Raw genomic sequence first — 23,607 nt, 5'->3', positions numbered from 1 at the left:
ATACAAATACCTTTACAAAGTAAGGTGTAGATCTTACTATTATTATTATAGAGGAAAATCCTAACAAATCCCCCTTAAGCAAGACTCACTGTGGCAGTTCAAATTGGTTACGTGCATTCCACTTAATTTAATCAAAATTTAGATCTGTCTAGATAACGACTGGAGTCCACTTGTACCAAACTGACTTGTTTGGGCACAGAACAGAAAGGTAAATGCCTGTGTATGTAAGGTCTTACAATTTTCACTGCTTATCAGGAGAAAAACCAGGGCTATGAAGTCCAAGGAATTATCTGTAGACCTCTGTGAATTTTGCTGAGACAGATCAGGACAAAGGTATGAAATAATTTCTAAAGCTTTGAGTTTTCCCAGGAGCATGGTAGCTTCAATAAATGTGAAATAATAACTTTTCCTAGAACTGGCCATCCAGCCAGTCTAAGTAACTGGGCAAGAAGGCCTTTGTCACAGAGGTGATGAAGAACCCAACGGAGTGTGTTCACATGCATTTAAGTAACCTGGATACAACTGGCTTTCTCCAATAAGATGTCTTCTTATTGATTATGTAAACAAGAAACATGCTTATTGTAAACAGAGTATTGGATTAGAGAAACTGGATTTCTCCTGGAGAATGCACATTTCTCTTGCATGCATATGTAACTCCCAGTTATTCCCTGCAAAGGTACAGTGCCTATAGAGGTATTCACACCCTTTGGGAGGGGAGGGGACAGGAGCTTTTCAGCATCACTTAGAGACAGGATGTTCTTGATTTTGGCAATACTGCGCAGGCGAAAGAAGGCAGTTCTACAGACTTGGTTTATGTGTGATTTAAAGAGCCCATGGCATGCTTGTCTGTGTTTTTTGAATCATCAACAATGTTACAATGGTAAATTATCATCTTAAATGTGACTGAAAGCTCAAAAAACAAGGTGTAAAGTATGTTGTCAAAGGTTTTTTTGTTTATGCATTGTCATGGCTCCCTGACCGGCAGCAGGAGGGGGGTGGGTGCACAAATTATTCTCTTGTTTTCAGGAGGAGGCTCTCCTTTTGATATTGGGTTTTATCATTCTGAAATAATTATAGACTATTTGGAATTATTATGGGTGCAAAGATATCTAGAGGTTACCAAGATTAAAAATTAAATGGCTGGAAATAAGCATGCCATGAGCTCTTTAAAGGACATATCCTGGTCAAAAATGACTCCAAGGTTCCTCACAGCAGTACTGGAGGCTGGGGCTATGTCATCTAGAGTAACTATATGGTTAGATAGCATATTTCTAAGATTTCAAGGCCTAAGTACAATAACTTCAGTTTTGTCTGAGTTTAGAAGTAAACAATTACAAGTCATCCAGGCCTCATGACCGACGACTATACTACAGACTATACCCCAGGGAGTCCATCCCTTGCCTTTATGGCCTACCCAAAATACACAAGGAATGGGCCCCACTCAGACCCATTGTCAGCAGCATCAACTCTGTGACTTACAACATAGCCAAGCACGTGGCCCCCATTCTGGCTCCTTTGGTGGGAAACACAGAAAACCACATAATAAACTCCCAGGACTTTGCAAGGAAAGTCCAACAACTGCAGCTGGAGCAGGACGAGACCATGGCCTCATACAGTATGTCACATCCTTGTTCACTTGCATCCCCACCACAGAGGCTGTCAGGGCGGTGAAGAAGAGACTGCTGAAGGATGACACGCTAAACAACAGGACTAACCTCACCCCAGACCATGAATGCAACACCAGTTAGTCAGAACTGATGAAGCCTCTTGGATGAGAGGTGAAACGTCTTCGACCTAGAAATCTAGTCCAGTTGATTTTTTCTAAGTTTTTTCAGCTTACTATGACCTGGATGACTGAGAATATCTGCACAGACATTTTGTACTTAAGAAATTTTAGTCTTTGATTTTGTATAAAATTGCAAAACATGTTTTCACTTTGTCATTAGGGGTTACTGAGTGTACTTATGGGTAAAAATGGCACACATCTATATAAAAATCAAATCTACAACATGAAGTGTGCAAAACTAAGTGGGTCAAGGTAATTTCTGAAGCCACTACGTGCTAAATACTTTACTTTGCTCCAAGAGTGTCTAAGATTTTTAAGATTAGTTATTCCTCTGTTCCTGTTACATATACTGTCAACGTCTACAACTGATAATAACATTCTGATTGATTTTATTTAGAGTCAAAAGGAGTTCTTTGATTGACACTGGCCAGCACAATCCTGCCATCCATGTGGTGTACTACAGGAAACATCCTCCATAATGAGATCATAATCTGGTTTTCACCATTTGTGGAAATTATAAATCAGGACATCCTGAGTCATTTAAGTTCTATTTGGAACACTCCAAGTGGGCTATTTTTTGTCCTCTCGTCTGTCCAGCTAGTGCCATAAAGCCATAGGGTTGCAGATTCTGCTATCTTACAAATAAATAATCTTCAAGGAGTGGGCATTAGGTTCTTTCTCATCTTCATAAGCAAAGCTCATTTTACCCAGTTATAATTTTACTCTTGACAGCCAGATCACAATAGTCTTAATCTCTTAGTGAAAACCTCTAGACAGTTTTAACTTGGTGTGTGTGTGTGTGTGTGTGTGTTGTACCTTAGTGTGTGTTTGAGTGCCAGGCAGACCGCTGTGTATCTATGCTGGAGCTGCAGCAGCAGCAGGGGATCTGATTGGTCAAGAAGAGGAAAAGCCAGCTCCACTCCCAGACCTTCATACTTCACCATTTCATCTGTCTCAACAAATAGCAATCAGGTCTTAGCAAACTGCTTCATCAGAGTACAATAGACATGTAAAATTCCACCTCTATCCAAACAATATTCTGAAGTGTTACAACAAGGACTTTAGACATCTCCAAATAGGAAAAAGTTAACTGACTTTCTCCTAGTGGCTTCCTAGCAGATATCTACATTTTCTGACAAACAGATGGGTGACAAATTCAAAGGAAATGAGCTGGTCCTGTTTAACTCAACTCAATAAGTATTTTCTGCACACAAATATATGTAAAACCAAAAGGAGAGAAGAAAAAGAAAAGAAAGAGGAACAAAAAGGAGGGTTAAATTTTTTTTTACCATCTTTGAGCTCTCTGCATTCCTGTTTCCCCGTTTTATTTTCTTCTATATTACTTTTTTTTTACTATTTTTATTATTTAGTTTTCATATTACTAAAGTAGTCGACGTGGCTGTGCAGTAGACAGTAATAGATAACACTAGTATTTATTATTGTTAATTATCAATAAATGAATAACTATTTTAGGACAGCTATTTTATTTATTATTGCACATTTATTGTATTTTTTCTTTTCTTTCTGTTTATTTACTCAACCTATCCCACACAACCAACTATTACTTTATTACCATAACATATTGCATTATAACTGTATGGTAATACTGACAACACATTCAGTCAATGATACACAATTAAATGCAAGCTCAGTATACAAGTTCAATTGTTTATTTGGCCCCAAAGAGGGGGGTGTCAGGCCATGCCATCATAAATCTTCAAAGCCCCACAATAAGCAACACCATTTTCCAGAGCTAGCCTACCTTAAACACAAAGCATCCCTGAACCCTGTCCTCACCCAAGCAAAGAGCAGATATGTGGATTGACACCCAGCGTCTGCATTGTATTTGCTCAGGTTAAGCAGTGGCTGGTCCAACTGGCTTGTAACGGCAGTGAGCTCTGAGAGCCAGGTCCGCTCAGTTGTCCAACCACTGACACTGTTCTACCAAGACTGTCAAACAAAAGAAGACTATTAACAATTCCAGTGAGTCTGTAACTATATTATCACCAATCCTAATATAAGTTCTGTGTGGGTGCAGGAGTGACGGCAGGTCTACAGGGCCATCGGGTGGGCATACTCTAACTGGTGTTTCATTGAGTTGGGCCCATGATGCCGAGAAGGATCAACAGTGTGTTCCAGCGTTCAAGAACCACCCCCCTCTTTTACTGCACCCACACACCCAACACAACCCTCCGTCTACTCAGGCTGTCACCAAACAGTCACTAGCAAACATTTCAACTGCTGTTCTAGCCACCAAACATTTCAAGCAGCTCACCACATAACCACCCAGACTTCCGTTTCCTTTTATACTACATCAGAACCCACCCTGGGTTAGTATTCATTCCAACAAACCAGCCAAACTTCTACTATGCCTTCATGTTAGCTCACTCATGCTAACACCAGGAAGTAGGCCTCAAGCCTGCTGCATGTATCAAACGCTTTTATTAAGCCTGTTCTCTTATGCTAGTCTACTTCAACTTACGTAAGTCATAATCCTTACATATGTTGCTATTTATAAATCACTTGCCTATTTTTACCTCCTTTTCACACACCTTTCTTCTGCTCCAGAGCCACTCACTGGACCTAGCTGTGGTATCAGCTATATTCATAATTACCTGTCTTAGGCTCTACCATTTTATACCTAACTTTCCTAGCAGAGAGACAGCCGAACTGGTTACAAATCCCCTACAACCAACTTCCACAGGGTGGACTTCGACTTTCCAGCCATGCTCCTCTGCCTCCATGGCCAACTCTGTGTATTTCAGTTTCTTCCTCTCATAAGCTACATCTGCAGCATCCTCCCAGAGAACTAAAAGCTCAACAAAATACACAGTCCACTATGCTTCTGAACACAACACAAGGTCTGAGGTTAGTGCTGACCATCTTTTCTGGTCTGAGGTTAGTGCTGACCATCTTCTCAGGAATTATGAGCCGATTCCCTAAATCTACTTTCATTTGCCAATTTCTCCCTGCCTCTAGCTGGCCTGCATCCCACCTGTTCAAAATGACTTGCTTCCTGCTTTTGTCACCCTCATGGACAAACAAAATCCCTTCGTTTCTTCTTCTCCTCCATTGAGTTTACCTCTGAGTGCCTCCTTTCAGTAGCTGCTGCTAAACATTTCAACACTTGATCACGACTCCAGGTGTATCATCCTTGAGCCAGGCTTGTTTTTACACCCTGAGAGGATGAGCTGAAGTGATGCTGAACAGAAGGGCCATTTGGGACCTCTACTGTCCATCTATTCAGTTTTTGGGGAGATGGAAGCACATCGTAAGTTGCAGCTAGAATAAATCTAATCCTTTTTGTCTCCATGTCCCACATTTCGCTCCAACTAAAGTTTCTTCATATCTACATCTTTCCATCTCACCCAGTCCCTGCTGAGCCTGGGTGACAACCTTTGCACCTCTACTTGCCTCTTAATCTCCTCAATAACCATTTTCCTCCTGTGAGCTGCTGCTGCTTTGCTCACAGAAGGTTGTGATGTGCTTAAACCAAAACCACCATGTCCATGCTGTACCTACGCCAGAATATCCCTCTGTTTAAGAGCTGCCTGAGCCTGCAACACTGCCTCCTTTGGATTCCACTCCCTCCCTACTGAGACTGTTGATGCTGCACTCTGCACCACTAAATCCCTGGATTCTGATGCCATTATCTCTAGTCTAGCCTTAGCGCATTTAAATTCCTCTCTTAAACTGGTTATAAGGAGCTCCAAAATCCCTTTTCTGTGCAGGGCCACAATGCTGAGGCAGCGCAGAGCTTTCAGCCCTATTTAATGTATGTGTTAAACATTCTCTCTAGCTTCTGTACCTTAGAAATTGGTGAATCACACATTGCCAGTGGCCATAACCATCGTGGCAAAAGACCAAACTGCAGCCACCACAGTTTGAGTTTGCCTGGGAGTCCTGAATCTGCTCTTTATCACTAAGAGCCGCATCATGCCAGCTACCAGCTTTGACTGGCTTCTCTAACATGGTTGGAATCAGCTCATCATATATACAAAATCTTAAAACAATGTATTATTCATATTCTCATTGTTATTACTATTATTGCAGACAATATAACTATTATTGTTTGCATTTTTATTTGCATAAGAATACATGTATATGCATGCACCTATGCATATGTGACTATGTGTATAGTATATATAATCATGGTAAAAAGAAAGCACACTCCAATTCTATGTTTTTATTCATAGGGACTCAAAAACTATTGTGCAGACCTCACCAACCTCCAGAAACAAATAAAAAAACCTCAGTTGACAAAAAAACAAAACAAAAAACAGATTTCAATATACGCTTACTGTTTGCCAAAAGTAAACCAACATTCAGAAACCAGGTGGGAAAATAAAAAAGCAGAACTGTTTGTCAGTTTGGTGTTCTGGAGTACTGAGGTGTGTCTACATCATGCCAAGAACAAAGGACATCAGCCATGACCTCAGAGAAGCAACTGTCTCTGCTCATCAATAGGGGACACATTATAAGGCCATCTGCAAACAGTCTGAGAAGCATCATTCTACGGTGAGAAAGACTTTACAAATTCAGAGCCTACAAGACTGCTGCCAATCTTCCCAGCAAATTCAGTCCAAGTTCAGATGGTTTAATGGTGAGAGATATGAAGACAAACCCAGGAGCTACATTACATGACCTACAGGCATCTGTAAGCACATTAAATATTTATGTTCATGACAGCACCGTTAGAAAAAGACTGAACAAATATGGTTTTCACAAAAAGATATCTAGGAAAAAGTCCCTTCTCTCCAAAAAGAATATGGATATACTGTTCTGATACATTTCTGTAAATACTTTATTGATAGATCTTAGGAAATGTTCAAATAATTTGACATACTAGTTTTTGATTTTCATGAGCTGTAAGTCATAATCAACAAAATGAAAACAAAAAAGGCTCAATACTTCACTTTGTGTAATGAATCCAGAATATGAGTTTCAGTTTTTGAATTAAATGACTACAAAAAAAAAAAAAATTCCATGATATTCAAATTTTGTGATGCACCTGTATTAGTATCAAAATATAACCTAAAGTGCCAAGAGTAAAAGTAGGTCTTGGCATATTATTGGATTACTAATGCATTATTGTGTTCATCACATTTAATGTTGCAGCTGGTAAAGGCAGAGTAAATTTTAATAACATTACTTCCACAGGGCTCCAGACTAACATTTCATACTGGTGGCACCACCTCTGTTTTACAATGTAATGCAAAAGAATCTGTATTTTTCATAAATCATCTTAAATAACCTTACCATCCAATGTGCACAGCCTGTATTTATAATGAAATTCAAAGGGAGAAAGAGAAATTGAACTTATTAAATAGGAAAACCACTTCCAAATTTCTACTTCTTTTCATATCACTGTAGTGCTCTATAGCCTAGCAGTCAATATGATGATAATGATGACACTGATGATGATGATGATTAGGATATTATATTTCAATTGAAGTATAAACTGATGAATTGTGCAGATGCTTTGCTGTCTGTGTAGCTACATGATTTATTCTAAAATGTGATTTATTCACATTTTTCTTCTGAAGCATTTCTGCTCTTTGGTGATGTCTGTGTTGGACTTCATGCAAAGTTCTCACTCACCTGGCTACTGCCAGCTCATTTTTGGTATAAAGTTAGTAGCCTCCTACTTAAAGGACTTGATGGTGGATTTCAGAGCTACTATCTTCAAACTGGGACTTCACTAGATATGAGTGGCGCGTATACTTAAGTGTTTGATTCGTGCCATCCACATTGATTCCAACCTCGCCAGAACAGCCGACATTGGAACAGCACATGGGGTATGTTATAGTCGCATTGTGAGTTCCTATGATGAAATTCACACAACTGAAATGAGCCTGGGATTTCAATTTTTTACTTTTCAGTGCAATTTTGATACAACCTTCCATGGGTTGTTGATTTTGGATTCCATTGACCATTATGTCATTTTGTTTTGAAAAAATTATACAGTGTTTATTAGAAAATCGATTGACACAGTAAACTAGACTAGGGTTACCTAAACTAGATGAGGAAATTTATCAGGAAGGGTGGGTCTAATAAAGACACACTTTATAGTTGCATTACAGATAGTGTTTTTAGAACTTGACTCACAGTAGGAACCAAAGTCAGAATATCTTCACCTCTGCTGCTTCAATTTTTATCAGTTTTAAATCTTTCTCTTGCAACTCCCTCTTGCAATGCTTAATCACTGGAGTCTCTATACATTACCAGGTGACTAGCAGCACATTGGCTTAAACAAAATTTTAAGGCTGGTCCCTGCTATTCATAAGACTCCCCCTCTCCATATCAAAACACTGATATTGATATTTGTGATGCTTTGTTATTATATCACTCACAATTCAAAATTCAGCATTATGTACCATATAAAATCTAAGTATGCTTGCTGTCTGTGTGGGGCTAGGTTTATGTGTTGCTATTATTTAAAAAACAACCACAATAAATTACATAACAAAAAAATTAGAAACAGACCCAGGTTCTACAGAAAAATTCAACAATCACTTATAAAAATAAAATAAATTAAACACTGTACCTGTTTCCGAACCCTGATAGATCTGAGCCAACAGGTTATTGGCTGAGGCCAATAAACAGTGAATCTGCTTAGTCCAGCCCTCAGCTCTGCCAGCACTCACTCCTCTGTCCAACACACCCCCCAAACAAGGCAGGCGACCATAACACTGACAAGCCATCTGACAGAATGACAGTGAGAGATGCAAAAATGTTAAAAAGCCTGAAGAAAAACTGCTTTAATTGTTATATTTTGCTTCACTTGTTGAGACTGTGCTGTACTTTTCTGCACATAAATCGAGCTCAGTATTAAAAAAATCATATACATTTAATATAAATTCAAATAGATAGATGTAGCCATCTTAAATTGCTGGCTGGACCGCGGTGGAACCATAGTCAACTCTATGCTACAGAAAAGAGACAGACACTCTTAGGCTCTGTTACTCATTTATGCTCTCGTGACTAGTACCCAGGTTTTTCTGAATTTCAGGGCCTGTTGTGGCCAAAAAGACACACTTTCGTCTAAAAATTACACTCCTACATAGCCTATGCAACTACACTGCAAATGTTGAAACGCTTTGTAGTGAACATATTGGGTCATTAGATTGTATTCCGATGCAACATAACTTTAACTCTTGAATGAAGTGCTGCATTTTCCTACAATACAGCAAGAGATAAAAGTGGAGAAGGGAGAATCATGGAGGCACAATAGGCGATGTCACATCAGCGGCTCATGTTCGGTTTTGAATTCTGCTCTAATGTTTCATTTGAAACAGCTTTTCAGTTTTGCTTTCTCTAAACCAAGTGCTGTGAGCAGCACCTCTGCAGGAAAGTTTAGGACTTTAGCTCTGAACACACTCATCGGATATCACTTCAGTTTTTCTACTCTTGTTCCTCCACAGGTTTATCTGCTTGATCTGTGCGACAATGTCTGTGCAGCGCGGCTTTAGTGCCTGTGTGTGCGCACGCATGTGGTACTGTGCTTCATTTGATGTGTTTCTTAGATTACACTAATAGCTCGTTATGTATGGGTTTTTAGTTCACAAAGTAGGCACTGGCTCCGACTTAAATGGTAGTAAGAGCAGATCTCCCAGTCCGCTGACGGGAACTACATGCCCAATGAAAATTACTAAGCTGGGAAGTGCAATTCTGATTTTTGTTGATATTCTGTCTCTATCCTTTAGAATAAACCTATGATAAAAATTATAGACCTTTCATTTCTTTGTAAGTGGGCAAATCTACAAAATCAGCAGGGGATCAAATAATTCTTTTCCTCACTGTAGCTGTGGATTAGACCTCCACAATGTTCAGGAAGAATTTTAGACCATTCGTCCTTATAGAACTGCTTCAGCTCCAACTGACATTTAGTGACATCAGAAGCCTGGCGTTGCCATGACTTTTTTGGGTGTGTTTAATGGGTGTGTTCAATAAAGACATGAAAGGTCATGACTTTTTGTGTTGTATCAGCTTAGAATGATTGTGTTTGTTGATATTTGTGACTTTGGTGACGATCAGATCACATTTATGCAGAAAACTGCAAAGAGTGCCATTACTTTGTCTTGCAATTGTATATACACTGTCCTGTCTGAGTGACAAGACAGGACTGATGTAATCGCTTCAGCTGTTATGGTGTTACGTTTGCAAGCAATATGATTCTTTTCAACTTCTCTTTGGTAGAAAGGAAAGGATCAGTCTTTTTTTTTTTTAATCTTTGTGGCCAAATTTGACTGCTTGCTCTAAATCCATGCCACTAAGCGAGCAGTGGTGAAGTGTGAGTGAAAAGAGTGAGCAGCGCAAGAAAAAAAGCAGTCAATCGGATAAATAAAACATTTTCTGATTGTTTTGCAGTGGTTATGTTCTAAAGCACAAATAAACACGGCTACAGTTTCACACAACCCTGCATGAAGGACAGAAAAGGTGAGAAGCACAACCTCTTGTGTTTTCTTGTTTGTGCTTTCCATTTTGGAAAGGAAATAGGCTCCCAGCTTGTCCTAAAGGAGGAAAAAAGACAACACGTTTCTCATTTTTCCTCAAATAATTTAAGTGAAATATAGATAATCTTAAAGTTATTTATAACTAGCTTAAAAGTTATTATATTGAGAAAAATCTCCTCCACTTCCATCTTCCTTGTGTTCTTTCTCCATTAGTTCATCTTACCCGTAAGGATCCACAGGCTCTAGGATAGTAGGTCATACAGGCTGTCATCCCCTCCATGGCTGCCAGCTCACACTAAGCTCACAGAAGGAAAAAGAAAAATGGGGTTCAAATGGTTAGTATAAAAGGCTGCAACAACCGGGTTATTTTCACTGTCAATAAAAACCCTGCTAACATTTTCAAATAATCAATCGTTTTGTGCCAGAAGAAATAAATGTCTCAAAAAATATCATGGTTTCATGGTATTAAGGTACACAGTATTACATAATTATTATTATTGTTATAAGCAACAACGACCATCAAAGTAATGAAAACACAAGGGTCTTTTTTTTAATGCAAGTGACCGTGCTGCTTGATTGAGCTGGATCGCAGCAATACACTGACCCTAAAGAACAAACAGAATTATAAACATGAAAAGCATAAAAAGCATAATAGCATGTTATATAACAAAGGAACTATTCACATTGTTTATTTAAGGAGCCCATGGCTGCTCATTTTGCTCATTTCCAGCCATTTATTGTTTAATCTTGGGTACCTCTACATTAGCTTTGCACTCCTTGTAACGCTAAATAGTCTGTAATTATTTTATAACATTAAAACCAAATTTGGAGCCTCTTCCTAAAAACAAGAGATTAGTTCGTGAACGTGGACAGTGAGACGAACCGCAACAGCATTAATTAATTTGAGTTCCTCCTCCATAGATAAGTAAACAATGGTAAATGTACCGATGAAAAGAGATGTGTAACACTTGTAAAACTTCTGACAATAGTGAGACATGCCATCACAATGCTCTAAATGATTACCACAATAGTTGCTAATTTACTGGTCAGCACTGCCCCAACACACTGCAGAAGTAGAAAAAAATTCTCACATACTAGACTTTGTTTCGGGATGTCATGCAACGTCACAAATGTGGCGTCAGTCATCATTTACAATGGCACGCTATGAGATAAAATGACCGTGTGGTTGTCGCATCTGATGCCCTGTATGACTGTCGAGCAGGGCTATTATCAGTCTTAAATCATGTAGTCAGAACCAAGCATAAAACCAGCTCATAGACTTCGCCAGATTTATCTTGTTTTTCTACAAACACTTGTGCTATAATTTGGAAGATGCTATAATCACATAAACCTACTACATATGATTTTAATTTTCAGTTAAACAATTAATTAGTTGTTTCAGCACAAACAAATCTTTAAAAAAATTCAACAATCCACACATTGCTTTAGAGTTTGCTTTAAATTGATGCTCTATGTGGCTCTTCAGTCAGCAATAACTTGTCCCTGCAAAATAAAATTTTCCACTACCTTCCACACCTTGTTCCCTCACCTCTGTCTTGAGGCTCAGCAGAGATGTCAGGAAGCCCAGGATGTAATTGAGTCCAACCTCTCTGGCCAGCTCTGCTTGCTGGGATGAGTACTGCAGCAAATCCTTTAGAATGTTCATCGTTAGCTGGATAGTCTGAACTGGAGCCTGAGACTAAAAGACAATTCACACAGGAGAGAGGATGGGGGAATAAGAATCAGAAAAGAGGAAGCTGGGCTATGTAAAATTTCAAGTTTACAATTGGACGTAATTCAGGTTTTACAGATGAGGCAGACTAACAGATTTGAGCAACACAAACAAGAATGTGTTTATCTATGCCTTATACCTGTATGACCTGCTGCAGGGAGCGTAGCCAGGAAAGGCAGTGTTGCTGGAACAGATCACTGGAACTGTCTTTAACCAGCATGGAGAGCAGACAGAGCCCCTCAAACCTACTCTCACAAACCACAGACACACATACACGGTACAAAGGAGATACAGAAATAATGATTCGATAATATCACTGAGACCTTCACAGTGTTTGAGATATTTAAATGACACCCTACCCTGTCTGAACATAAATGGACTTTACTGAATCGTTGTCTCATAAAAAGCTACACCAAATAAACGGTGTGAAGTAGCATCTGTGTGTATTTTAAGTGAAAATATAAAATCTGTTGTTTGGGCTACTTTTTGGCACTTAGCAAGTCACATGACACTTTCAACGTTAGTGAAAAATATTTTAATAGTTCATGTTTGCATTTGCTATTTAAAGCAACATTAGTACAGATAACGCAATACGTATGATAACGTTAATATAATAGCTAAAGATACGAACGAGACAATAATCTTGTAACAACTTGACCACTCAGAAGAAATCATTTCTCACCTGGTTTTGCTGGAACCCAGTTTGGCATTGCTGAAACCCACGATACCCCCGAGGGCGCTGGAGCCCTGTATTAAGAAGCAAAGGTCATAACTGGGAAGCAAGTAAGGCAAAACATATTTAACAGCTACAGCAAAACCTGGGCCTCTGTTATACACTGTCTCCAGGTGTCAGCTCAAGATGGACAATAAAGCGTGTAGCAGCTGCAGCACAGCCACAGCAGGCTAGCTTCTATGCTAACATACTTATTCAGGCGGGGCCCTACCTGTGTCGGGAGCACGCCATATTCTCTATAGCTGGCCAACAGAATAGGTAAATACTCTGGGCGGTGTTCTTTTAAAACCGACACCAAACCCTCTGTTAGTCGCATAGCAGATGGGCCATGCAGCCAAGGCGATGTAGCCATCTTTCCTCTCGACCAAGCGAACGTCACTACTGTGCGACTGCGTGACGTCATTTAGTTGTTCTATGTTCTGCTACCTTGTAAGAGTGTAAGAGGCAAATGAGTTCGGGTTTAACATTCCACTGTGTACGCTGACCTGAGTTGTTTGGATTAAACTGTATGTTATTGTGCCGTAAAACTTAACAGAGCTGCTGACAGTAGCCGTTCCCTGCCTACTGATGGCTAATGAGCGACTCAGAGCTCTGGAGGATGTGGAGAAGGAGATAGCGATGATCCTGCAGTGTGCTGGTGAGGACTTAACGCTAATATCGCAAACGTAAACATCATTGCACGATTTAGACTAACTATATGCCTACATTGCTGTAGTTGATAGTAGCTATCACACAGCTTTAGCAGGTTCAGGTCCAATAAGGAGAATTTTATTTGGATCCCATGTAACGATCTTTTATCATAATGTCACATGTAGTTAGCGTCATGTTTTTATATTTGAGGTAGAACACTGAAATAAAGAAAAACACATTAATCAAAGCTGTAATGATGGGTATGTTTGTATTAACAGCAATAGATGAAATTACAGTACAATATATTGGCAAGAAGGTAAGACGGTAGGCTATAATTTTGAAATACAACTTGTTAAGTTATGAGATATTGATGAAGAAAATATTTTTTTGAGTTCTATATCATCATCATTCTCTATAAAGAATCTGTCACTTAAACAGACAGATGAAACCAGCAATGTCTGAAAGACATGGGATGTGGGACAGGGGATGTGTGGTGGCCTGAAGATTACAGAAGCAAGCTTGTGATCACAAGTTCACGGTTCAAACCCTAACTGTAAGCTTTGTCAAAAAGGAAAGTCTTAAGTCTAATCTTAAAGGTAGAGAGGGTGTCCACCTCCCGAACTGAGACTGGGAGTTGGTTCCATAGGAGCGGAGCTTGATAGCTAAAGGCTCTGCCTCCCATTCTGCTTCTGTGGACTCTAGGAACCACAAGTAAACCTGCACTCTGAGAGCGAAGTGCTCTGTTAGGATGATAAGGCTCTACGAGGTCTTTAAGATACGATGGAGCCTTGTCATTAAGGGCTAGGAGAAGGATTTGGAGAAGGATTTTAAATTCTATTCTGCATTTTACAGGGAGCCAGTGGAGAGAAGCTAATATAGGAGACATCTGATCTCTCTTGCTAGTTGCAGTCAGTACTCTGGCTGCAGCATTTTGCATACAGTTAATCTGTATGCAGCAGGTCATACAGATTAACTGGGGGCTTTTAGGGAATTACTGGGACATAGAGACTTGGTGTATGTGTGATTTAAAGGACATATCCTGGTCAAAAATGACTCCAAGGTTCCTCACAGTAGTACTGGAGGCCAGAGCTGTCATCTAGGGTAACTATGTGGTTAGACAGCAGATTTCTATTGTTTTCAGGCCAAGGTACAATAACTTCAGTTTTGTCAGAGTTTAGAAGTAAGAAATTTTCTGTAATACATCTGTAAGTCTCTGTAATAAGATGCTGTGGTGTCAAAAGCAGCACTACATGCACCCTGTATGTTACTGTAGACATGGTCCAGTGTATTCAGTCTATTAATTTAGATGTAAGAAATTACAGGTCATCCTGGCCTTTATGTCTTTAAGACATGGCTGAACTTTGACCAATTAACCTGATTCATCTAGGTTCACAGATAAATATAACTGAGTATCGTTTGCATAGCAATGGAAATTTATTATGTGTCTGATAATATTGCCTAAAGGGAGCATGTATAAAGTGAAGAGAATTGGACCTAACACAGAGCCCGATGGAATGCTATGACTACAGTCTGCTCGGAAGATTCATCATTGATATGAACAAACTGGAATCTAGCTGATAAGTAAGATTAGTGCAGCTCCTTTATCCTCAATAACATGTTCAACTATCTGTAATAAGATGCTGTGACCAATGGTGTCAAAAGCAGCAGTGAGATATAGGAGGACAAGTATGGAGACAAGTCCTTTATCTGAGGCTAGGAGAAGATCATTGGTGACTTTCACCAGTGCAGTTTCTGAACTATGATGGACTCTAAATCCTGACTGAAAATCCTCAAACAAATCATTCTTGTGCAAGTGGTCACATAACTGCTTTGCAACAGCTTTTTCAAGGATTTTAGAAAAAACTGGAGATTGGATATTGGTCTATAATTAGCTAGGACACCTGGGTCAAGAGTAGGCTTTTTGAGTAACCTTACAGTAATCTTAACAGCCGGATGGGGTCTAAGAGACATGTTGATGATTAAAATGAATCAATTGTTGAGGTCAGCTCAGAGAGATCTATGGAGGGGAACCAAATATAAATGAGGTCTTATATCTTTCCAAAGCTGTTATATTTGATGATCTGTGAGAGTTGTGAGAAGGATATTAAGCTCAACAGCACTGTGGCTCTTTGTTAGCCTCTCTATATTGCCGAAAAGAAACCTGGGGTTGTTCTTAGTTTCCTCTATCAGTGATGAATGATATGCAGTTCTAGCACTACAAAGGGCTTTTTTAAAATATGTTATTAAACTATCTTTCCATCCTATTATTGAAAATTGTTGAACTAAAACATTAATGAAGTTTAGCAACTTTCACACAAAGAACGGTACAGGGTTAAAATGTTTCAGTTGTGAAAGATCATGGAAGATTATCTCTGTGATTTGAGTTTATGTAATACATTAGAGTCAAGTGTGGGACTGAAGGGATGAAATGCTTCAGTAGCTTATGCACTGCTCACATCTCACTTTGTTATTTGTTGGTCATAAAACTGATAAGTTGTTATATGTTTACCTGTGCAGGTAATATAGTTCTGGAACTCTCCAAAGACAAACCTAATGCTAGCCACCTGGACAGACAGCTAGTCCAGTTCCAGAGCTCTGTCAGCCGAGTGGAGAATGAACTGAGCGCCCAGATCCGCTACCTCACACAGGTCAAATACACAGTACTGTTTTTGTGTGTGTGTGTGTGTGTGTGTGTGTTTTAGTGCTTCATGGTACCAGTCTTGTTTCAGAAGGCTGTTTCTTATGAAGCACATAGCATTCACCAAAGAGGAAAAAAAAGATTTTGTAATTATGACTTATTATATCATAATTACAAGAGCCTGAGCTCATAATTACGAGATCTTGTAATTATGAGACAGTAAGTCATAGGGGTTAAGACACAGGGGCTGGAACGCTGCAGAACTTGCCTGAAAATAATCAGGCTTTAACAAATTCTTGAGTACCAAACTCATTTAGTGATAATTGTCAGTACATCCAAAACTGCATAGCAAAAAGTGAAGTATTAATAGCTAATTTGGTATACTTAGTGTTCCAAAATGTAAACAAATATAGACTACAAATGGGCCTCAGAGTTGCTGCCTGCAGTGTAACCCACTAGTCTACATGTTCTGAGCAGGATTTGGAAAGCTACAGAACCTGCTTGAGAAACATTGGGTTTTAAGATTTTTCCAATATACCTACAATACCACACAGCAAAAATGAACTGATAATAGTTAATTTGGCATACTTAATGTAGCGGCCCTTGATTTCAATGATGACAACAGAGTCTCGACAGATGCACACTTTTATTTATCTAAGCCAAAAGACCACTTAGCATTGCCTGAGTAGTGTTGGATATTAAGTTGTGTGAGACATTGCAACTCAAGCACCAGCACCGTTTGTTATGCACATATAAGGAATAGTCACTGTAACTGAATCACCATCATCATTTTCTATGCAGTTATAAGGAATACAACTTTCACTCAGATTAAAGCATGAGCACTGTTTTTATAAATGTACTAATAAGGAATATAACCTTCAATTTTAGTAGAAGTAGGTGTGTGTGTTCACTCAATTCATTAGCAATATGTGTGTTCATTTAATTACAGAATGTACTACGTTGGAATTAGGGAGTTGTGCTAGGGGGAATATCTTTGGAAAAGTAATGATAATTGTCAGCTGCATCCTGCAGGAATATCTTTGGGAGAGCACTGATAATGTCCAGCTGCATGCTGCAGGAATGTGCTAGAAGGAGGGAAGAATAGTATATAACACACAGTTTTGGTGATGTGACTTCAGATCATCTGCCCTGCTGCTTGCTGTATGATCTCCAGATATATCTGCAAAATAATAAAAGGTAATAGTGCACTTTGATATTTGGTGTTGTGACTGAATATTCTTTCCGCTATCTGGACTCGAGAAGAAGTATGAGACTTCACAGCAGTTAGCACCGTGAAAACTGAAAATGAGCACAAAATAGCTGCTTTTGTATAGTACAAAGTTCAACGTCTAAACAAGATATGTAATTTTTACAGTGTAACATTTAAATTTGAATTTCATGCACTGCACCACCAAGTTCCTGTTTAATAATTCAGTGACAGAAATGTGTATAGACAGTTAACAGTTCAATACCGTATTAGCTTAGCTGAGTTAGCATGTCTCTCTGATACTTTCAGCAGCACCAAATGTGAATGCTTGCAGTCCATGAATTAGCCCACAGTCCTTACAAAGAGCTTAACGTACCTCAGTCCACTTATTAAGGGTGCAAGTTGGGGAAACTCTAAAGATTAGCTGCCTCCATTTGAAGAACCGCTAGCTTGGTAGACACACTTGAGCTAAAAACAGCATAGATGCTGCTGTAAACGGTAGTACAACAGCAGCTCATAAAGTATTAACATTAATCCTGTAGTGCCAAATGGCAAACAACAATATATTTTATGACATATTATGCTACTTGCATGTTACATGGAGATTAGTAAAGCGAATGAAACATCAAGTTAAAAAAATTCTGCAACATAGCTATACAGATTCAAGGGCAAATGGCAATGGTAAACCTGCATCTACAGGAACATGAATAAATCCGTGACTTAGCAGTCATTTATACTCCCACCTAATTGTCATGACGCATTAATTCAAGTAAACAGACAAGCCGAATTGAGTTTTACACAATTTATAGACTACAACAAAATGACCACACTTACAGGTCACCACTGAAACAGACAAACATGTCTGATGTAAGTCTATCTTTGGATTATTCACTCTCAAGAAGTAGCACTAACTTTTGAACTGGTCGATCAGTGATTGAGGATTCGGAGGGATGGTCTTGGGATGGAATTGTTCGGTCAAAAATTGTATTGTGTGCCACCTTTTTGCAGCGCAAGTGTCCTCTTTCACAAACCTTTCACCAGGTAGTAAGGCAACTTTAGATTTCATCAAGATGAGGTGGTTTAGAGTCAGGGGTTTAGATGAACTGGGATCAGTGATTCCATCAACAGTTAATGTACTATTAACGATGGCCATGGCTTCATAAAACAACATTCTAGGGGAGGCATCGTCTAGTCTGCCTGAGCACTTGGCAACAGTGACTTTCAGCATGTTGCAAATGGTCCAGATCTGTCACTCCCTAACACCACCTGGATGACTTGCTGAGGGGGCGCTGAAAATGAACTTGCATTGTTTATTTGCTTGATAATAGTAGAATCATAGCTGTCACTTCTCGCTTGCGAATGTTAGAGGGTAAAACTTATGGTGACAGAGGCCTCGAGCCTCTGTAAATTCTGTTGCCTCAAACACATTCTAAAAAAAGTTTGGATGGCTGCATTTCAGGGCAGTAATGAGATAAAACAATGAAATGATAATTCCATTTGAAACAGGTGATGTCAACAGGTTATTGCAATCATGATGAGTGGCATCCAGGAAAGGCTGGGCTCGTTAGGAGCAAAGATGGGCCGAGGACCACCAGTTTGCCAACATATGTGTGAGAAATTTATTGAAATGTTTAAAAACAATGTTCTTCAAAGAAAGATAGGAAGGGATTTGATCTGTCACCCTCTACGGTGCAGAACATCATTAAAAGATTCAAGGAATCTGGAGGGATTTCAGTGTGTAAAGGGCGTAAGCCTAAACTGGATGACCATGTTCTCCGATCCCTCAGACAACACTGCATCAAGAACCAAAGCTCTTCTATAAGCAATATAACCACATGGGCTCATTATTACTTTGGCACACCTGTGCCAGGCACTACAGTACATAGTTACATCCATAAATGCCACTTAAAACTCTACTGTTCTGAAGCTTTCCAATTCCTGCTCAGTACATGTATAGGCCTTTAGTGAGTTACAGTGCAGGCAGCAGCTTTGAGGCCTGTCGATATTAATACAAGTATGATGAATATTAATATTAATAGTTAACTTTTGTTTTGCGCTATTAGATGTGCTGAATTACTCTGATACTAAAGAATTCATTAAAACCAGGTGATTATCAGGCAAATTCTGCAATGTTCCAACCCCTGCATTATCTCAGAGTTACAAGAAAAGTCTCTCATAATTAGGAGATCTTTTCTCCTAATTATGAGATTGTGATCTAGTAATTATTAGATAGTACATCATAATTATGAGATAAGAGCCACCAATTTGTTTTTTTTGGTGGATGCTATGCACTTCAGTAGTTTCTCCTTGACAACAATAATTATATGTATAAATTGAAGTTGTTATTTTTAGTAGTTTAAGATTATTATACTAGATTGGCGACCTGTCCAGGGTGTACCCTGCCTCTCACCCAATGTCAGCTGGGACTGGCTCCAGCCCCCACCTGACTCTATTCAGGAATGAGCAGTATAGATAATGAATGGATGGATGGAAGATTACTATACTGCTGTATAGTATATCTGTCCATATTGTGAAGCGTGGAAGCTACTCAGAAACTCTTTAATTGATTTGATAGTATCCTGTTAACACAGAGTAACTATCAACCCACCTCCTACATAGCATGAATGGGAGGTAGGTTGATAGTTGTTATGTGTTAACAGGATACAGTGGTGCTGACATTGGGCAATGATTCAGTGGAAAACAAAACAAGTGATCCTAGAATTTTTAGAAGAAACTTAGAGACAGCACAGTTTTGGTGTAGGTGTCAAGTCAGAATTAGAGATGGCGGTAAACAGCATTTACTGTAAGCGTGTTTAGCTTCCACTATAGTGTCAGTTCACTAGGTCCGACAGCCATTGTTTTTTTTTTCCAGTCCACCAGCTGCTTTGGGATAATGTGCAGATTGTGAGTTCACCTCACAAATGAGCTTCACAAATATTACTAGTGCAGTATTAACAAAATCAGTTAAAGTGCTTCATATTGTGAGCAGCATAATAAAGCTAACTCTCTGGTCTTTTACCAGGTAGCTACTGGTCAACCTCATGAAGGCTCCACTTATTCAGCCAGAAAGGACTGCCAGATGGCACTGAACAGAGCAGAATATGCCAAGGTCAAACTGGGAGAACTGGGACGAACCTGTGAAGTCATGCTGGAGCAGCAGCAGCAGCAGCAGCACACATGAGAGCAGAGGGCAGCTGGCTAGTGTAATAGTGATAACTTGACATACAGCAAAATTTTGATCTGATGTGACTGTTTCATTCTCATTCTTCTTCTTCTACCACCAGCACTGAAATCTTAACAATGAATTTTTTTTTTTTTTTTTTTTTTTTTACATATACTGGAGTTTTACAAGAACCACAAATGCAATCTTTATTTTATTTTTTATATCTTATTGAACTCTGATTTTCTAAGTACCGTAGTATATGTTGCATTTCCGGGTATATTTTGTTGTTTGGTGCTCTATTTTTCTTATGTGCACAGCAGACCGTATGTAAACCATGTTAAGACACTTCAACCAAAAGGCTGTATACCAAATGTTACAACATAAACAGCACTTGTCAGGTAATCAGTCCTTCGCAATTAAACCAACTCCCTTTGGTGCTGTAACCTCACCCATGTATTTATACAGGGAGGTAACAAAAGAAAAGCTGAGATGGCATTTTCTCCATCAGTGGAACCTCAACTCTATGGAATATCATCAGTGGTGGAAAGACTTAAGTGGTAAAAGCCTAGACTTGAAAGCACACAGGGACAAAGTCACAAAAATCTTGATTTGTTTTTTATTTGTTCAGGGCTGTATTTCCTTCAGCTTCAGTTCTGTCATATTCTGAACTCTTGAAAATGAAAGGAGTCTAAATGTAGGTGTCTAAAAGGCCTGACCATTTCTAAGTAGTGTCACGTCTTTTGTACCAATTTAAATGCAGATAAAGCTTAGTGGAAAATAAGTTGAATGTAACAGCCCTGGATCAATGCTAAGAAGCCTGTTATGTGGTCTAACAGTTTTGCTTTATGGCCAAGCACAGTGAAGACAAGATTGTTGCCCAGAAAAATCAGCTGCATGCATCAAAATGTAAATGTTGATACAATTTTTCCTGCATACTTTTCAATATGTATTTGTTTTGCTTCCTAGTTACTTTGTGCTTAATGAGGTACCACATACTGAACTTTGTCATTTCAAAAGCTTTCAGTAACGTTTTCCATCAGTTCAAGATCACATCATTTTATTTGACAGTAGGGAAACATTGTTTTCTCAAGAAACATGCTGTGACAACTTTTTTTTATGTTTTAAACAACAAAATAGAGAGGTGTTTTTCTTTAGTTACAACACTTGTTTAGTTGTACATTTTAGTTCATTTTGAGTAAAAGCTTAAAGGCCATAGAATATCCTGTAACATGTTTACTATTTTTATTGTGAAGTCTCCAAATTACAGTACAGTATTTTATAGATCTCATGCCTAATGACAGTGATAACAGATGTATTCTCTTACATTTACATGGCTCCCATTTCTTATTGTAGCAGCGTGACAAATCAAATTTATTCTAAATCTTCAAAACAAGTGCCATTTCCTTTTTACAGACACTGACAACAAAACACTAGGTTTCTGTCTGAGACACTCTATTATTTTTTGTTTTGTTTTGTTTTTGTTTTGTTTTTGAAGCCGAGAGGTCATAAAAAATATGTAGGTACCAAGACAGAAGATACTGTCAAGTGAAATAATGATTGTTTTTGTAGCCATTTGACTGTTTGCCTATTAAATGATGATATACTCAGAATCATGTACATCAATGGCTATTGTGCTCCATGTTATGACCGTGTGATTTAGCAGATAGCACTAAACACAGTACAACAAATCGTGATGAGAATGTTGTTCTTTTTTGTAAGTAATTGATTATAAGAATAAGTATCGGACAAACTGGAATTTTGACCTGATGTTAACACTAAATGAAAAGTCAGTCAAGGTAAAGTTATTACAGTTCATCCTCTTGTGGGAACATGGGGAATACATGACAATCCATCCAATAGTTGTAGAGGCTACATTCCAAATGAGAATCTGGCAGGCCTATGTTCTAAGGCTATGTTCATAGCCTATGTTATAAGTCATCTATAAACATTATAATTAATCATACATTTAAGGGCTCGACATTTGTGCTTGCCCAGGTCAAGCAAACTTGAGGTTCGGACAAGTGAAAAATATGTGCTAGTCTGTATCCATTTTTTTTTTGCATTGAAAGCAACTTGGTTTTCTGTTTGTAAGGACGGAACATTTTATCAGGAGGGAAGAGTGTTTTGAGAGTGTTCACCTCCAGGTTGTTGTGACTGCACCACAGGGCCAGCTGATCAACTTCCTGTCTGTACACAGATCCAACACCACCTCGGAGGAGACTGATGATCGTTGTGTGATCTGTGAACATCAGGAGTTTAACAGAGGGATCCCCTGAGGTGCAATCATTGGTATAGAAAGAGAAGAGCAGTGAGGAGAGCACACATTCTGTGTGCAGGTCTGTCAGTCACTCATGAAGCAGAGACTTCCAATCTATCAAATGTGTCTCCCACACTAACTCCAAGACAGGCGTCATCCCTAGAGCCCTTTTTTACACTTCAAGACTATTTTTCCTTTGCCACATTTGAAGAATAATAGCCACAAACCGCTGCTTAAATTAGGCAGATCACCTGTTAGACTGTTTATGTGATAAAAACTTTTTACTTGAATCTCTTCTGACAGATCGGGCTCTTGGTGTCATTGAGCTTTCTGGTTTTACATTTCTCCTGTCCTTTGTAGCAAGATGGATAAATTAATAAAATTAATAAATCTATACATACACTGAACACAATTATAACCGCAACACTGTTATATTTGCCCCCATTTTTCATGAGCTGAAATCAAAGATCTGTGACTTTTTCTATGTACACAAAAGGCCTATTTCTCTCAAATATTGTTCACAAATCTGTCTAAATCTTAGTGAGCATTTCTAGGATAGCTGATTTGCCCAGTAATAATATTGGAAATTTGGTGCTTCTAGGCCACCTAGTGATTTCTTCTTTTGAAGTGTAGATAGGGAGATTTTGGGTTTCTTGTTTTTCCAATAAAATTGTGAAGTTATAGAATCAAGTGATTTAAACCATTTATCTGCAGGTGTTGTGGGAAGAATTGTAAACAGGTAGTTGATTTGAGGTAGAGTTTTCATTTTCACAGTAGCAATTCGGCCGATGACTGAGAGGAAGATTGGACTAACGTTTAAATTCATCTTCTATCTTTTTAATAGTTAAACAATTAACAGATGGTGTGCCACAGGTTTGCCTGTGAATGTAATGAACAAAGTCATGCATAACTCCAAACCCATAGCGGCTGTCCGTGTACACTGTGAGGTATGGTCTGCCAATTTACAAGCTTCAGTGACAGCAACCAACTCTGCAGGTTGTGCCG

General features: G+C 38.8%; 2 protein-coding genes across 2 annotated transcripts in view; one reads left to right on the top strand and one right to left on the bottom strand.

The window, feature by feature from the left end:
• Window positions 1-13,123, bottom strand: part of pelp1 (proline, glutamate and leucine rich protein 1) — a 30,601-nt gene extending 17,478 nt beyond the window's left edge. The window contains exons 1-8 of the mRNA XM_020594916.1: window positions 12,919-13,123; window positions 12,657-12,721; window positions 12,114-12,219; window positions 11,792-11,941; window positions 10,466-10,537; window positions 10,240-10,299; window positions 8,334-8,490; window positions 2,603-2,735 (exon numbers count right to left, since the gene is read on the bottom strand). Coding sequence (XP_020450572.1) covers window positions 2,603-2,735; window positions 8,334-8,490; window positions 10,240-10,299; window positions 10,466-10,537; window positions 11,792-11,941; window positions 12,114-12,219; window positions 12,657-12,721; window positions 12,919-13,110 — 935 coding nt within the window. The 5' untranslated portion in view covers window positions 13,111-13,123. The remainder of the gene's footprint in view (window positions 1-2,602; window positions 2,736-8,333; window positions 8,491-10,239; window positions 10,300-10,465; window positions 10,538-11,791; window positions 11,942-12,113; window positions 12,220-12,656; window positions 12,722-12,918) is intronic.
• Window positions 13,124-13,253: 130 nt separating this feature from the next.
• On the top strand, window positions 13,254-22,039 carry med11 (mediator complex subunit 11). Its single transcript, XM_020594982.1, has 3 exons — window positions 13,254-13,344; window positions 15,855-15,985; window positions 20,205-22,039. The coding sequence occupies exons 1-3, from the start codon at window positions 13,275-13,277 to the stop codon at window positions 20,361-20,363; spliced, it is 360 nt and encodes a 119-aa protein (XP_020450638.1). The 5' UTR covers window positions 13,254-13,274; the 3' UTR covers window positions 20,364-22,039.
• Window positions 22,040-23,607: the final 1,568 nt, after the last annotated feature.

This window comes from Monopterus albus, unplaced genomic scaffold, assembly GCF_001952655.1.
Source record: "Monopterus albus unplaced genomic scaffold, M_albus_1.0 scaffold25.1, whole genome shotgun sequence".
NCBI classification, from domain to species: Eukaryota; Metazoa; Chordata; class Actinopteri; order Synbranchiformes; family Synbranchidae; genus Monopterus; species Monopterus albus.
Note: the sequence above shows the minus strand (reverse complement) of the source record. Positions and strands in the feature narration are given on the sequence as shown.